This window comes from Poromitra crassiceps, assembly GCF_964638095.1.
Source record: "Poromitra crassiceps genome assembly, chromosome: 7".
Taxonomy (NCBI): domain Eukaryota; kingdom Metazoa; phylum Chordata; class Actinopteri; order Beryciformes; family Melamphaidae; genus Poromitra; species Poromitra crassiceps.
In genome coordinates, this window is record NC_139628.1 from 27,269,742 (window position 1) to 27,287,899 (window position 18,158).

Genomic DNA, 18,158 nt, shown 5'->3' on the forward strand with positions numbered 1-18,158 from the left:
TTTACAAACGGTTTGGTTTATTACAAGCATATTCCGTTCCCGAGATATGGCAACAACAAAAAAAACAACACTAAAAACACTATTTTTTTGATGGGCTCCAAATTACACCAAAATTAAACCGAAGCATCTATGCCATGAGAGGGATTCAGGCACAAAGTTTCATGCAGTTTCATCCATTTCCCTAGGAGTTATGATCATCTGATGTGATAATACTAACCCAACAACAGATGCTCATAGCTCCTAGCAAAATGGATGAAACTGCATGAAACTAGGTGCGTGAATTCATCTCATGATGATGATGCTGCAGTTTAAGTTTGGTGTAATTTGGAGCCAAAAATAATAATAAAATGTTAGCGTTTTTTTAACCCATAAATATATATAAAGCTGTGGTGCCGTAGCAAGATGGCCACCATGCGACGACGTCGCTCTCCATTGACCGGCAGCGCGGGTAAGCCATCTAGCCTTTATATATGTCTATGTCCGGCGCCATCTGAACATTTATTCAACTTTTCTTAACTAATGGAAATGACCCTGTTAGACCTTAGTGAAATATGCTTACTTCACAGAGTGTTTACATTTCCCTCCTGTCTAGCGAACATTTAATCAATGCAAACAATTGTTTGCAAGCCGTTCCTAACTGATGAAGGAGGTGAGACACACACAGCAGCATTGTGTTGAATGACATGGTAGTTGGCACAATTGCAGTGGGTCTGTGGGGATTTATTTGTAATACTAATAATAATAATAATAATAATAATAATAATAATAATAATAATAATAATAATAGTAGTAATAATAATAATAAAAAAATAAGAAGGATCAACACAATTTATTTGTCCACATAATGACCATTATATGAAAGGAAAAGCAGCCCACAAATGACAGCCAATGAGAAAAGGAGAACATAATGATATTAAGACTGAATAATGATATCACAACAGTTTCATGCTAAACACTCTCCTGTTGGACTCCACATGTGTATCAATATTCTTTCTAGTCATTAGTTGATAGTGTTTCTTTGTTCCCTCTGGTGTATTCAGAGCAGAGAGAGAGTATGATGATTCAACAGGGATGAGAGTGAGAAAAGGAGCAAATATTGATGGTTAAGACTGAATAATGACAACACTACAGTGTTATCCTAATATAATTTAAAATGCGATATTATCCTCTAAATCAGCTTCAAACAGCCCAAATTTTTTCAGTGGGGCCCATACTATGTCCTGTCATGGGGCACAAAATCCCTGGCGGCGCCCCTGTGTGTGTGTGTGTGTGTGTGTGTGTGTGTGTGTGTGTGTGTGTGTGTGTGTGTGTGTGTGTGTGTGTGTATGTAGGCCCCTATGTAGTATGTCTGTAGGCTATGTATGTGCCGCTGTCCACGGTGCTGAAGTGGAGTGGAGGAGACATCATCACACACATCATTTTGGCTCAATCAGCCATGCTTTTCATGCTTGTGAATGTAACTTGAACTAGAGGCCGGGCCAGCAAAGCGGCAAGGCCACATATTGTATTTGCCATTATTATTATTATTCTCCCGGGAAGTTGGACTTCCGATGCATGAAAATAAACCAAACTTATACCCTGTTCAAGACAACTCGGACCGCCGGTGTTGTGCCAAAAAGTGATATGCTGCCAGAAACTGATTTCGCTCCGCGGGACAGTGCTGCCTCAGCTCACCCTGTCCGGCCCAAGACACCCAGGGCACCGACCCACCCCCGCCACCCAGCCTGCCTACCCGGCCCAGCTCCCACCTTCTCCGGGGAGACCACCTCTGGGGGAGACCCCCCTCCATGGCCCAGCGCACTAGCCGAACCTGCGCACCCCACACTTAAATGCTAGCTGCTCTGCCTGGGTGAAAACGGGAGGATTTCCCCCACGCTGACCCATTGACCACGTACGCGTCTATGACAAGACACCACCTGAATGTATGTTACATTAACACTATAATTAATTTGCTGTAAAGGGCTCAGGTGAGGTGATGACTATAGATAGGTCTTTCTAGTTTTGAAAATGTATTTTAATGCCTTGTTTCGTGATGTACTTAACTTACATAAAATTCTCAAAAATGCAGGAATCGCTAAAGACCCACCCAACAAATCCTTTATCCAACTTCCTGGCCCCTTCTTTGTTGTTTCTTGTCCCAGTCCGCCCCTGTGCATATCCCCCCCCCCCCCCCCCCCCCCCAAAAGGCCCATTCTGAGGCAGGAATGGACTGATGTTGGCTCCTGAACTGAACAGGAATATTGACATGCACCAGACGGCTATGATGATCTCTGGTGAAGACAAATGGTAAAGACATTGGAAATGATAGGTTCATAGAGTTGGTATGGCAGATGATAAAACAATATTTCAGTCTGTGTCTGCCGAACATGAAGGCAGGTGTCATGTTTTCAAAACTTCAACAATCCTTGAATTGAAATCATCAACTCAAATGAGACAGTATAGTACCAAGACACTATGTAGTACATCATTACTGTGCAGGCTAGGCTACAACGATGTATCCTCATATTTACAGTCAAAAGAAATAGTGTGTTTTCATATCCTCTTGTGTTCTGCTGATGCTCTCTGGCTTTTACTTTCAAGTGTCATCGTTAACCCTTTGGCCTCCACAGTCCTGTTTGGCCTGTTGATGGTGCTTCGACCTGGGCAGATGTCTTGGCCTCTGCAGCACACTCGGCCTGCAGGGGGTGCTGTGCCTCCAGCCTGCAGGGGGTGCTGTGCCTCCTCCAGGGTGACAGAGGTCCCTCTCTGGCCTATCGGCGTAACTCGCTGTAAGTTAACACATCTCCATCATCTGTTTCCTCTGATGAGGCACTTCTTAGGCTCTGTGGTTAGTCTGCACTGGTTGAACCGTAGCCAACTGGCTGTTGGGTCTTTCTCCAGCTCTGTCCCTGGATTGATTCAGTGGGGCGGTCATGACTGATAACTGTAAAAGGCAGCAGAGAGCAGCTGCTTTCAGAGGTGGCTTGGATCTCAACCACTCCCTCTTCTGGTGTGATGGGTGTGTTGCGGTTACAAGCCCACTTCTCCAACCTCTAGGCTACTGCTGCCCCTTAAGGACACCATGATACTTGACTGATCAATAGTTCAGTTATGTTTATAGACCCTTATCACCAGCATGTCTCATAGGGCTTTATAGCATCATCACGGTATAGCCTACACATCATATCTACACACAACATAGTATACATAGTACTACACATTTTACTTGACTTACTTATATACATTGCAGTACTATATGAACACAGCATATCTTTGGACTGTGGGAGGAGCACCTGGAGGAAACCCACGTTACGTAAACACGGGGAGAAGATGCAAACTCCACACAGAAAGGACCGCGGTGGAGATGCCAACCCACGACCTTCTTGCTGTGAGGCCACAGTGCTAACCACTGAGCCACCCAATAATAGAGGGAGGAACAGATTAAACATGACTGTATGGAGAAAATGATCATAGCAAGATTTAAAAAAAAAATAGACTTACAGCTTGCTGAAGAAATTAATGTTTATTGTTGCATAAACTGATACAAGACCAAGTTTTAAAAGATACTTATATGAACTCCAGGATTAAGTACTTATCTATCTATACAGTTTTAAAAGAACAGGGGGGGGGATCAGAAATGTTCCTGTTTGTTGACATTAGTTCAATTCTGGACATCCCTGGACTTTCCCACCTATCAAAAGCATTTCATATAAACTGCTGATCAGCAGTGATCAGCAGTGATCAGCACAGCCCTAGTGCAGCTTTAAACAATAATGTGACAAATATAATTGTACCAAAATATATATACAGTATATATTGTAAATATATAGGCCTATATACAGTATATTGTAGCCGTAAACTCTTAGATTGTCAAAACTTCTCAATGGCCCTGCAGTTTGTGCTGGGAACAACAAACTTCATTCACCTACATCACCTGTCTGTATAAAATGATCTACTATCAAATACATCTGTACAAAATAATGTGCAGGTTTCCCTGCCTGGTACCCAATGCATGCTGGGATAGGCTCCAGCCCTGAACCCTGAATAAGAATAAGCAGGTATAGAAAATGCATGTGTGATGTTTGAGTAGAAAGATGTGTGCAATGATAGTATGCACACATCTGTACACTGTAAATGATACAATGTGTCATGTAAGTATGAACTTTTCATGTTTTCTAGTAATCCATCTCTCCCTTGTTTGGTTGCCTGACACACTTCTCTTTATGGATCAAATGTATGGGTGCTGTCTGACATTTTACATTCAGCTGTAACACATTTAATTATTATTAAAAAAACAAGTCAAAATATAATGATATGGCAGCATCAGCTCTATCATTTTACCACGGGCAGTCCCCAGGTTGTCTTCAGAATAACCAGTATCTTCAGTTCCTGAGGGAGTTGATACTTCTGTGAATGGAAAGTAAACATTAATTTAGACACATATTGTCTGAATGTATATATATATATATATACATATAAATAAATAAATAAATATACATATAAATATATATATATACACACACATATATATAAATGTGTGTGTGTGTGTGTGTGTGTGTGTGTGTGTGTGTGTGTGTGTGTGTGTGTGTGTGTGTGTGTGTGTGTGTGTGTGTGTGTGTGTGTGTTATTTAATAGTCTACACAGGATATGCATAGCATTAAACACAGGAGAAAACATCAATGATCACGATCTAGCGCCCTGTTTTTCACAAGAGTTTGCATTGACATGACATGCATTAATAAAAGTGTATTTGTGGAGGACACAAGTCATGTTAAGCTGTGTCTAAGAGCAACATGTTGCACAATAACACTACAAGCTGCAAGTGGGTGTAAACCTGGGCACATCTCTGTGTTTCTCTACAGAAGGGACATCTCAAGACTCATTGATTAAACAGATGTGATCAACTGAGGGGAACTGGGGGGAATAGCGTGATCCTCCCACGCGTTATGTCCTGCAGGTGAAACCCGTCGCTGTCAGGTGAAAAGAAGTGGCTGGCAACTGCACATGTATCGGAGGAAGCATGTGCTAGTCTACAACTCTCCCCAGATGAGGACAGAGGGGGTGGAGCAATGACTGGAACAGGGGAATTGGCCAAGTACAATTGTTGAGAAAATGGAGAGAAAAAAAATTGATCCAAAAAAAAGAAAAGAAATAATAATGATGCATTTTCAGTGAAAAGTTTGTGTAAATGAGCGAACAGGCTGAAAGTTATGGAGGATCATATTTATATAACTTTACCTGTGGTTGATACTATTTTCTTAATCAGAGCGCTCTGCTGGATCCACATCTGTTGAGGATGATCAGATGAATGGATTTAAAAACAAACAACAACAACAACAACAACAACAACAACAACAACAACAACAACAACAACAACACTTAGTGATTGCTAGCTGTTCTGTTTGCATCATGTTTAGAATTTGTGTTCTCACCATGAACGTTTCTGAGTTCAATCAAGGAAATGATGATGTCACTGGATCCACCTGCAGCTCCACCTGAAATGTAGATTTTCACTGGAATTTAAATCAATTACTCACCTTCATTTGAGTGATTCTAGCATTTCCAACTGCTGCATGTTAATGATAAAGTAAATACTGTACCATTCCCAGTGTCTCCAGAGCCTCTGATATTGCCATAGTCATCATCAGCATAACCTACAGTACAGGTCAATATAAGAATAAAGGCAAAGTCAAATGAATCACTTTAATTCTATCATACCAACTTAAACCTCATCTCTTCTAACACGTCTTGTTCAAATGGAGTATCTTCAGTGGGATATCATTTAGAGATACATGTAGGCAAATATATCACATTTTGATTCATATTAGAGACCTGGGTTGTTTTGTAGATGTTACTGTATCACATTTCATCAATAGTCTTTTCATACTGTAGAGTTAACAGTGGAAAGGTACTGGCTTGATTTGGTTCAGCAGTGTGAGACTTGCATAATAAATCATGTTCTTTCAACACAGTCTCACAGAAAATTGTATAATAGCAACGTTTTGGACCAACGTTGCAGTCTCACAGAAAATTGTATAATAGCAACGTTCTGAGATTTTAGGGTTAGGATTAGAGTAGGGGGAGGGGTTAGAAACAGAAAATCTCCGTAAACCACGCCCAAACCATGCCCACCGCTGTAGACACATACGTTACCATTTTACAATTTCTGAGCCGAAATTGTAAAATAGCAACGTTGCTCCACAAACGTTGCTATTTTACAATTTCTTTGGAGATCGGGTTGGTTCTTCATGTAAGGGATGTTACTATTTGTGGTCTTTTCCCATCTCTTTACTCTAACTTTACACTGTATATAAACAGTTTTATGAATGAAAGTGAACCTGGAATCATTTGACTATCTCTCTGTGGAGCACTCACACACACTCGCTTTTTAGACAAGTTAGAAGACCACAATTAATCTACTCAACCATGAAAGTTTACAATTTGTGACACATTTTCAAGATGATCTCAATAGCTTTCCCAACCAGGAGAATAAAAAGAGGGTGATTGTAATGAGTTGCTCCTGATCCGAGGGTAGATAGTCAACTGTTTACAGGTTCACCATAAAATGAAAACAGCTGGTTTTAAATCAAATTATTTTGATTATTTTTCTGATTTAACGATAGATCAAGCAAAAGTTATTTATGTTTTGTTCTTAAAAAAAGCTTTCTATTGATTAGAAAGTCCTTGTTATAAATGTTAGTGTAGTTTTAGTTGTGAAGAGCAGTCATGATTGGTTTGAAGGCTGACCATGTTGAAGAGGGGCGTATGCATTCTCTTGATCATCTCTCTGGTCTGTAGTGGAGCCTTGGTTGCTGCTCTGAGACTGGATGGGTCTAATAAATGTAGTAAATGTAGTAAATAACATGGAAGTTACCACTGTTATGGTTAAGATTAAGATGAGAGAATTGGTTCTGTACTTACCTGCCACAACATGTATCTGTGAAAAACACATTTGTTGTTATATAGTTTTGCTTTACAAATTGTTCCTCTGCATCAGTGTCATGACATAAGGAAGGATTGCTCAGTGATTTTGAATAATCAGAGTTTAATCCACAGTGGTTCCCAGAGTTGGGGTCGCGACCCCAAGTGGGGTCACCTGGAATTCAAATGGGGTCGCCTGATTTATTATTATCTTTTTTTTTTTACACCACACACAATCTAAAGCTACCGGAGAGGATTAACAATATATTTTGAGATCTGAGTTTAGGTCAGGATTCTGAAAATAAAGGAATAAAGTTAGATGGTCTGAGGGGGGGGGGGGGGGGGGTAAGTCCGAAGACTTCTCTGTTTAATCTCAGAATTTTTATGAAAAAAGTCAGAATTGTGAGAATTCTGTTCAATTCAGAATTATCAGATTAAAGTCAGAATTCTGAGGGAAAAAGTCAGCATATGGTTGCTTGCACGTGACATGACAGCACTAATGATGTCACTGATGATGTCACTGATGATATTATCGATGTACCGAAATTTGAATGTCTGGGGTCCCTATATTTTGTGATGTCAAAGTGGGGTCACAAGCCAAAAAAGGTTGGAACCTCCTGCGTTAATATGGAAAAAGTCTCACCCTTGGACTTCCTGCAGAGCCACAGCAGCAGCAGGAGTATGATCAGTAAAATGACAATAACCAGTCCAATGATCAACCACACCGGAAATGATGAAGAACTTGCTGCAATTACAGAGGTAGTATTAAAGGTTTTAAAACAGTGATGTCACTAGGACACTGGGAACACTGACTTATTTTAAAGTGATATATCAGATCAAGCTATAACTTTTTGGATTAAACTCTTAAAATGTCCACATCTGACTAACATTGAAAACAGCAATAGAAAGTGATTACAATAAATTACTGTGCTTTCAAAACCAAAAAAGTAATTTCTACTAATTCACTCCTACTTTGTTTTAGATGTAGGAGTGATCATACTGTATGAGATCAGTCATTCACAGCAAAACACAGTTATTCTGAATGTTATCTCCCATAATACATGACTTGTTGAGCTACAGTAAAAGGAACATTTTTCACAACAGTAGCTGATAATGACCCTTCAGTCACTTGTAAAGGAGAAACAATCATGGAACATGTACCTGTAGGTAGCTTCATGACTTTAGTACATGTGTTCTTTTTAGTGAGATACATTTAAATGATCTTACTCCAACCTAGAAGTAGCAGCACTTCTACCTGGGTTTCGTGTTTAGAATACATTGTTTTAATTCGACTCACATTTTATTGCCATCCAACTCTGTGGTGATTCTGTTCCAGAGTATTGACACTTGTAGAAGCCTTGGTGTGACTCAGACACAGCATGGATAGTCATCTCTCCTCTGGTGTCATTTTGGATCAGTGTGTCATTTTGATAGAAAGCCACATTGGAAAGTAATGGCTCTGTCCTGGATTTACAGCCAAGAGTCACAGAAGCTCCCTCAGTCACAGGATGGACAGGACTCAGCAGGATGAGATTTCCATCTGTGAAACAGATAAATATGAAGAGTTTCAATCCAAACTGCGATATCAACTGTTCAAGTTGGACACCTACTGTTACAAAACATCACTGGCTAGAAAATACAATTCAGTATGGGTGGAACATAATTTAAGTTGTTCGCTACTTGCTGAAAAAGCGTCTAAGGATAAATTCACCCACGTCACTGGAGCCATAGGAAAAAGGAAGAAGAGCTGGAGAACCTGTCCTAGCTGCAGCTATACAGTCAAGATTTAAGCTAAAAACAGGGTGTAAATTATGTCTTTTCAAATCAACTTGGCATCTCAGGGCTTGTAGAGACTTGGATTACAGCTATTATCATCGGAGCAGTTTGGAAGCAGTTTGATCCTATCAACTTCAATTGTTTGGGAGCATTCTGAAAGAAAGAAAATCACCCGTCCTTCCATCGGCATGGGGGTGACTAAATAAATAAATAAGTAAATGATTCCTATTATTAGTGGCCGGGCCAGCGAAGCGGCCAGGCCACTTCTTGTATTTGCCTTTATTATTATTCTTCTTCCTCCCGGGAAGTTCGACTTCCCATGGATGAAAACTAACCAAACTTTGCACAAAGGTCCAGTCCCATGCCAAACGTCTTTGACACAAATTTGGGGCCAATAGTCCTAACGGTGGCACTACAGCGACCGTCTAAAGTTTAAAACTTAAAAAATTCATAAAAAATCAGGCATACGTGCTATGGCTTTGCAACTTTCACCGAAATGTGCGCCTAAATGAGGGGAAACTTTTGTACAATGCAACCTATGGCCAATTATGAAGTCTAAAGACCGCAAAACTGCAAAAACTGCAAAAACGAATTAAACCCTACTCCTCCCACATTTTTTCTTCAAACGACACCAAACTTCAGTATCTGCATCGTTAGACTGTTCTACACAAAAGTATCAAACCAGATTTTCGATCGGTCAAAAATTGAGCCCACAGTGCATCAAAACGTTGAATTCTGGCCCCGTGTATAGCCTAATTACCTTAATTACCTTTGGCAATTAGGTTGTATTTGTGATGTCATCAGTCAGTCAAGCAATTGTGATGCCATCACTGATGTCACATAGACATGTCCGAACTCAAAACATGCGGCTTATTGAGGACAGGTGTGCTATGACTTTTCTAAGGGTTTGGTCAAGCGGTTTGGCACTTCTTTTGAATGGACCCAGACCCGGCCGGGTCCGGGTCGGAACCTCGGGTATTCGGGGGGTCGGGTCGCGGCCAGGCCACTTCTTGTATTTGCCTTTATTATTATTTTTCTTCCTCCCGGGAAGTTCGACTTCCCATTGATGAAAACTAACCAAACTTTGCACAAAGGTCCAGTCCCATGCCAAACGTCTTTGACACAAATTTGGGGCCAATAGTCCTAACGGTGGCACTACAGCGACCGTCTAAAGTTTAAAATTTTAAAAAATTCATAAAAAATCTGGCATACGTGCTACGGCTTTGCAACTTTCACCGAAATGTGCGCCTAAATGAGGGGAAACTTTTGTACAATGCAACCTATGGCCAATTATGAAGTCTAAAGACCGCAAAACTGCAAAAACTGCAAAAACGAATTAAACCCTACTCCTCCCACATTTTTTCTTCAAACGACACCAAACTTCAGTATCTGCATCGTTAGACTGTTCTACACAAAAGTATCAAAACAGATTTTCGATCGGTCAAAAATTGAGCCCACAGTGCATCAAAACGTTGAATTCTGGCAGCGTGTATAGCCTAATTACCTTAATTACCTTTGGCAATTAGGTTGTATTTGTGATGTCATCAGTCAGTCAAGCAATTGTGATGCCATCACTGATGTCACTTGAGCAATTGTGATGTCATAATAGCTTAAAGCCTTGAGACTTGCCCAGCCACGACCCATTGCTGCGCAGCAGCCACTTTTTTGGCGCGTAATAACCCCCACAATTTCTGCGCCACATAGACATGCCCGAACTCAAAACATGCGGCTTATTGAGGACAGGTGTGCTATGACTATTCTAAGGGTTTGGTCAAGCGGTTTGGCACTTCTTTTGAATGGACCCAGACCCGGCCGGGTCCGGGTCGGAACCTCGGGTATTCGGGGGTCGGGCATACCCGAAGACCTCTAGCTCAAAGCCTTGAGACTTGCCCGGCCACGACCCATTGCTGCGCAGCAGCTATAATTGTTATTGTTATTGTTGTTATTATTATTATTATTATTATTATTATTGTTGTTATTCATAATCATCATCATCATCATCATCATCATTTAAACGCACCATGTACAGTGATGTTGACTGCGTTGCTGAACTCTCCTGATCCAAACTCGCACCAGTACACCACATCCTCATGATAGTGCACCATCTTAGTATCCAAAAAATCTCTAACATAGTTGGTGATGTTGCATTTGGATCCAGTCATTGACCACTTGTAACACGGTAATATCTGGTAACCTTGTTTATTCAAACTCCGCACTCTCCACTCATCAGAGTTTCCCTCACAGCTCAGAGAGACAGACTGATTGGAGAAGTGCTGCGTTCTGTTGGGACTCACTGTGAGAGAAGCTGATGAGCCATGATCTAAAAGACAACACACAATCAGAGGTCAAAATGAGAGCAGAGATATGAGATATTTAAAGATGATAAAGATAATAATTATATGCAACTTTTCACACCGCAAGCAATGTTTTGACTTTGATGGTTCTGGATAATCCTAGTTGAAATGGTGCATGTAGGTATGGGGGGTGAAGACTGCCACAATAGGATTTGGTTGAACAGAAAAAGCAGCAGTGTGTGTGTGTGGGGGGGGGGGGGGGGGGGGGGGTTCTCTATGGCATTTGGGGGTGTTGTCTAGATTTGGGGTTTAACAAAATGGTTAGAAAGTGAGACAGTTTAATAATCATAATACGGTAATAATAATAATAATAATAATGACTTGGATTTATATAGCGCCTTTCAAGAAACCCAAGGACGCTTTACAGTAATGACACATAAATACAGACAAATAAACAGAACAGAGAGAACAGAGGGGACTATAGGCCAAAGGCTTTGTTAAAGATGTGAGTTTTGAGGGTTTTTTTTTTTTTTTTTTTTTCCCCCGATTTTTTATCCCATTTTATCCCCCATTAGTGCTCACTTGATTTCTCAATCCTGGTTGCTACTCCACCCTCTGCCGATCTGGGGAGAGCCGAGACTGGCTCCATGCTTCCTCCGAGACATGGGCAGTCAGCCAGCCGCTTCTTTTCACCTGCCAGAGGAAGCTTCACCGGTAGGACATAGCACGTGGGAGGTTCACGCTATTCCAACCAGTTCCCCTCCCTCTGAACAGGCGCCCTTAACGACCAGAGGAGGAACCACATTAGCAACCAGGATATTGCATGTTTTTGTGAAGGGGGTTCCTATATGAAGGAAACCCCCGGGAGGCACGGGGAGAACATGCAAACTCCACACAGAAAGGCCCTTTTGACGACCCCACCCGGGCGGTGGGCACTCGAGGACATGCGGACGGGCACGCATTCCTTCAGCGTTCACTTCGTCCCAGGTGGGAATCGAACCCACGACCTTCGAGCTGTGAGGCGATAGTGCTTACCACTGCACCACCGTACCTCCCTAAGTTTTGAGGGTTTTCTTGAAGGAGTCAAGGGATGGGGCGTTGCGGATCTCTGCCGGGAGAGAGTTCCAGAGAGTGGGGGCCGCCACACTGAAGGCTCTATCCCCAAAGGTTTGCACAGTATGTATGGGAGTTTACAGTATGTATGGGGGGTGAAGAGTGCCAGGTTAGGACTTGTTAGTGTTGAAGATAGTGGAGTGGATAGTGGGCTTTAGAGGTGAACAGGAGTAGTTGGGTTGTGGGAGGTGATAGAATGCACAGCTCCGTCAGAGGGGGCGGGTCTCAGGGGCAGCAGGGCTGGAGACGAGGCGGGTAGGGGTTGTCTGGATACACGACCTGTGACCTCTCACCTCAGATACTCTACTTAGAAACTGCATAGAGCTGTGGTCATCTATACCTGGCTATATAGTCGATGGCTCGCCCATAAATGAATGAATGGATGGATGGATGGATGAGCGATTGTGTGAGTGAGTGAATTAATCACACTCACTTCCAGACCAGATAAATTTAGGTTGACTGTCCTGAATGTAAAACACTGGGTCTGATCCTCTCTGAGCTGTACACATATATCCTCCTGTGTGTGTCAGTCCATGAAGGATGTAGGAACCCTCTGCAGCATCCTTGCTACCAGGCAGCCGCTCATCGGTGTAGGAGTTTAAGTAGGTGACTGGTTTGGGAACAGCCTTGTACCAGTAGAACCTCCATCCTGCAGATGAACCATCAACCTCACAGCTGAGAGTTACTGAGGCTCCAGGACTCAGCCATACAGGAGAGACTGTGAGGACAGGTGTGGGTGTAACTGTTGGAAAGAAGTTTGATCAGAAGTAGCAGAACACCTGTGCAGTGATGTGTGTCCCTGTGTGAGCGCTGGAGGCTGTGCAGCCATTGTGGAGCATCACAACTTTAGCCATTAATCTGTGCAGCCAAATTATTGAATGTTCTGCCAACAACACGTACATTCTTCTCAAAGTGCTACCTCCAAATATAATATTAAGGTATATTATAATGTGAAGTCTTTGTGAGAGTGAGTAAGTGAGTGAGTGAGTGAGTGAGTGAGTGAGTGAGTGAGTGAGTGAGTGAGTCAGTGAGCTATGCCATTCTACGTGCGATGGCGCTGAATCTTTCAGGAAGTGTAAAGAGCAGCTCTGTGATCTAATGGAGCCGCGTCTTTTAATTTGGTAATTAGGGACGATTCATTTGTGATGGTTGCAGATTAATGGCTGAACTTGTGATGCTGCAAAATGGCTGCACAGTCTCCACCACTCACACAGAGATGACACTCAATACACTGCACATGTACGTGTGTTCTGCTAGTGAATGAGACTGATCTGACTTACCTGATGCGTTCAATTTGAAGACACTGCTCCACTCTGTAGAAGCCTGCTGTCCACTTCTCTGTCTGCCCTTACACCAATAGCCTTTACCACTGGAGAATATAGAACTAATCCTGCATTCCTTTTGTTTTGGAGGTTTATCGTGTGAGTCGGACCAGCCAAGTTGTAGACCGGTCTGTAGATGAGTCTCTCTCCATTCATACTCCCACTCAGTGTCTCCTCCTCCCTGGATGTCACATCTGAGAGTAATGCTCTCTCCTTGGTATATCTGAGGCCAGTTGTGTTGCGAGGTCACAACAGCCCTGTTTACAACTGTTCATAATAAGAATACCCAATTAGGACACAAAATGACAACATCAAACTTATTCTCTGTGGCATGAATCCTACATACTAATCATGAACACCCACACAGACACACACACACACACACACACACACACACACACACACACACACACACACACACACACACACACACACACACACACACACACACACACACACACACACACACACACACACACACACACACACACACAACACACACACACACACACACACACACACACACACACACACACACACACACACACACATTGTTAAACTCACCATATGTATCAATGTGGATTGACTGTACTACACTATACTCTGTGTAGTAAAGTGAGTCTCCTCTCGCTCCTCTGCAGCAGTAGAGTCCTTCCTGTGAGATGCTGATTTGATTTGAGTTGGGATCATGATCTACTGGGATCAGGGGATCAGAGTCTTTCTCCTGTCTGTACCAGTAGAACTTCCAGCCAGAAGAGCCCTCCACAGAGCAGGTCAGTGTCACACTGCCCCCCAGTATGGCTGTTTCGTCAGCACTCAGTGTGGCCTGAGGTCTACGTGCTGTTAGGATTAAATTGAAAAATGAATAATAATAATAATAATAATAATAATAATAATAATAATAATAATAATAATAATAATAAATACTAATTATTATTATCCCCCTCAATGAGTCAAATTGCCAAAAATTCAGGCAATGACGAATCTCACTCCTACACACACACACACACACACACACACACACACACACACACACACACACACACACACACACACACACACACACACACATACACACACACACACACACACACACACACACACACACACACACACACACACACACACACACACACACACACACTTTACGCCCCTGACCCACATTTGTCTCAGGTTTGACTGTGTTTATTATGACTCTTATTTATTTAGTCTTCATAGGTCAGAGTAGCTGTAAAGCTCTGAACACAAAGACTTATTACATCATCAGTTGAGCTGATCTGATGAATATTGCACAATCAGTGAGGAAAGGTCCACACCTTCTTTTTAAGGAGTTCTTGATGTCATGTTGCCATGACAAAAACACTTTCAGATTTCTCACCATAGTATGACATCATCTTACCTTCCACTCTCAGTTCCTTCTCTTTGGATTCTGCACCGTCCTGCTCACCAAATTTACACTTGTAGGATCCCTGATCTGTCTCTGATACAGGATTAATGATCATCTCTTCTGTGGTTTCAGATATCTTGATTGAAAGGTGGTTTGTGTCCATTTTAACTAGTGCTCCATCTCTGTAGAAACTGACTCTGTTCTTATTTCCCTGAACACGATGCCTACAGCGCAGAGTCAGCGACTCTCCCACAAACACGGCAGAAGCACGACTTTCCAGGATCACATCAGCATCTATACAGCAGGAGAGGAGCCTTGTTTCAGTCAGTCAGCTCAGTCACATGATCAATGCACTCAGGATCTATCAAAGTAATTAATTAATTAATTGGTTAATCAATTAATTGATTAATTTCCCCATACAGTTCACACAACAGAAAATTACACTACATTTTGTTGTGCAAACCCACTGTGAATCTCTTGATTGTGAGAAATTAACTCTGCCATTCTTCTTTCTTTACTTAATCTTATCCCTCATGGTCGTGTGTGATGCTTTGTTCTTTACACAAAATAATATGATGTTGGATTACACCATCTGCTTAGCTTTAAACCTGCTAAACACACATGTTCAAGTTGAAATCTCTCTGATATAAATAATATAGAAGAGAAGTTACGCATCTTGCATCTTGTAGTCATTAAATATGTGGAGCTGCTCCAGTGTGCGGATCTCTATTATTTTTTACAGCCATAAATAATATACAATCTGGTTCAAATTTAAGGGGTCTGAATCAAAAAATCTAATACTTACAGTGTAAAGATCAATAAAATCAGAATTACATTTAAACATCACACAAACACAGTACCAAACAGGGTTATTATGATAGATAGATGATAAACAGATAGACCACCAAGGACCCCTGGGGGTCCCCGGGCCCCCATTTGAGAACCACTGCATATATAGGTGATGTAAACAGGATGTTGATGATACTAAGTTTGATGACTTACCTGATACAGTCAGACTGACTTTATTACTCTCTTTTGTATTATGTATTTGGTAACCAATACAATGGTATTCACCACTGTAGCTTGGTGTTAGAGGTTGCGATGTGAAACGTTTAGACAGAGAGTATGTGACAAATGCTTGACCATCCTTGTAGATAGTGTACCACCAGTCAGCCTCCTCTCCTTCCTTCATGTCACATATGAAGGTAACAGAATCTCCAGTAAATATATGCGACCAGTTGTCTTTAAGGGTCAGCAGAGCATCTGTTCTCCCAACACAAACACATACAGCGAAGTACAATTAGAAAAATAAATAAATACTGAAAATAGCTTAGTTTTGTCATAAGTTGTGCAGAAACAAAGGGAAATGATGTGAATGGAAAAGTGTCGAGTTAGAAAGAGAAATGATGGGTGGAGATTCATCTTGAGTGAATGAAGATAGAATAGAGAAAAGTGTGTCATCACCTTGAGTGTGTCCATGGTAGAGGAGTGTACTCAGCACTAAAATAAACATGGATACATCATCAGACATCAAACTGTCAACATGACAATCAACAAAGGCAAAGCAGAGCATGGTGCAGGTTGGAGACCACATTGCATTAATATGTGGGACTGGTATGTAGCAATAGTATCCCGCCCCAACACACCCACGCACGCACGCACGCACGCACGCACGCACACACACACACACACACACACACACACACACACACACACACACACACACACACACACACACACACACACACACACACACACACACACACACACACACACACACACACACACACCATATCTGCATCTAGACCCGTTTCTGTAAAGCAGCTGGCACTCGTGCCTGAAAACCTGCCAATAATGGAAGATAACACTTGTGACATCACTCACTCAGCCAGGCTACTGTACTTACTGTACAGCAGCATCACTCACTCAGCCAGGCTACTGTACTTACTGTACAGCAGCATCACTCACCCACAGCTCAGAATCTTGAGCCCAATATGTAAATTCATATGTTTTAACCTGCACCAGAGTGCACCACACTCTTTGTTTCATCATTATATTGAAACATCTTGATTACACACAGAATATTCACACTTTCAGCGACAAAGATATTAAACAAAGCACTGATGCTCTTCTAGACTAAGAGCAGTGATTCCCAAACTGTGGGCCGCGGCCCACTAGTGGGCCATGGAGGTACTGCAGGTGGGCCACGAGTGGTCTGCCAACACTCCCGATTTTTGCGGGCTATCAAATGGCTGTAGCAGGGTCATTTTTAAACTAATCTTGTTATCAGAAGGAACTAGAAGACCGAACACATCCATTGGTACCAAGCAGAATATGCTAGCTTGTCAGGAAGGGGGCTAAATAACGCTCCAAACATAGGTTAAATTTTGGCGAGGGAAAACTATTTGAGCTCAATTTATCTGAATGCAAATTGGTTCAATGGGTACCCCACGAGTCTCCTCTTTACAGATAAGGTAGCATTTTTAAAGCCTAGCATTAATAGCTTGTGGATTGATTTCTTGTTGTTGCTCATCACATTTTGTCTCAACAAATGTGTTATGCATGCAAATACTTCTGATGAGTACGGGGGGAGAAAATGTTGGCTATCTGCTTTTGGGTATTTTGCCAAAATGTTTTTGAATGTGTATGGATGATTAATTTTCCTTATGCCCAAGTTCACATGCTCTGAAATAAAAAATGTATAATATAAAAAAACCCATAGGGAAATAACTCATCTTAGCCTCGTGTGTTGATCAGAGTTGTGATTAAAGGGTTGGGTGTCCCCCGAAAGATTTTCACATTTATTTCAAAGTGGGCCGTGGCATTCTTAAGTTTGGATACTCCTGCTCTAGAACAGTGGTTCATTCTTAAGTTTGGATACTCCTGCTCTAGAACAGTGGTTCATTCTTAAGTTTGGATACTCCTGCTCTAGAACAGTGGTTCATTCTTAAGTTTGAGTACTCCTGCTCTAGAACAGTGGTTCATTCTTAAGTTTGGATACTCCTGCTCTAGAACAGTGGTTCATTCTTAAGTTTGAGTACTCCTGCTCTAGAACAGTGGTTCATTCTTAAGTTTGAGTACTCCTGCTCTAGAACAGTGGTTCATTCTTAAGTTTGGATACTCCTGCTCTAGAACATTGGTTAATTCTTAAGTTTGAGTACTCCTGCTCTAGAACAGTGGTTCATTCTTAAGTTTGGGTACTCCTGCTCTAGAACAGTGGTTCTCAAACTTTTTTGGCTTCACAGTATACACCCTTTCCCTCATTTCTGAATCCAAGTACCCCATTTACCCAACTACAACATTTTGCTTAGAAAACAGCAAGATAAAAATATAGCATAATGATGCAGTGAATGAATAACTCACCTT

At 41.7% G+C, this 18,158-nt stretch overlaps 1 protein-coding gene across 1 annotated transcript; it reads right to left on the minus strand.

Moving 5' to 3' along the window:
- Positions 1–4,106: 4,106 nt before the first annotated feature.
- Positions 4,107–8,278, minus strand: LOC310780198 (uncharacterized protein). Its single transcript, XM_083640775.1, has 8 exons — positions 8,198–8,278; positions 7,544–7,645; positions 6,901–6,916; positions 6,727–6,812; positions 5,580–5,633; positions 5,412–5,474; positions 5,218–5,266; positions 4,107–4,386 (listed from the first exon to the last, which is right to left on the minus strand). Exons 1-7 carry the CDS (start codon positions 8,208–8,210, stop codon positions 5,238–5,240), a joined length of 363 nt encoding a protein of 120 aa, XP_083496901.1. The 5' UTR covers positions 8,211–8,278; the 3' UTR covers positions 4,107–4,386; positions 5,218–5,237.
- Between the last annotated feature and the right edge of the window lie 9,880 nt (positions 8,279–18,158).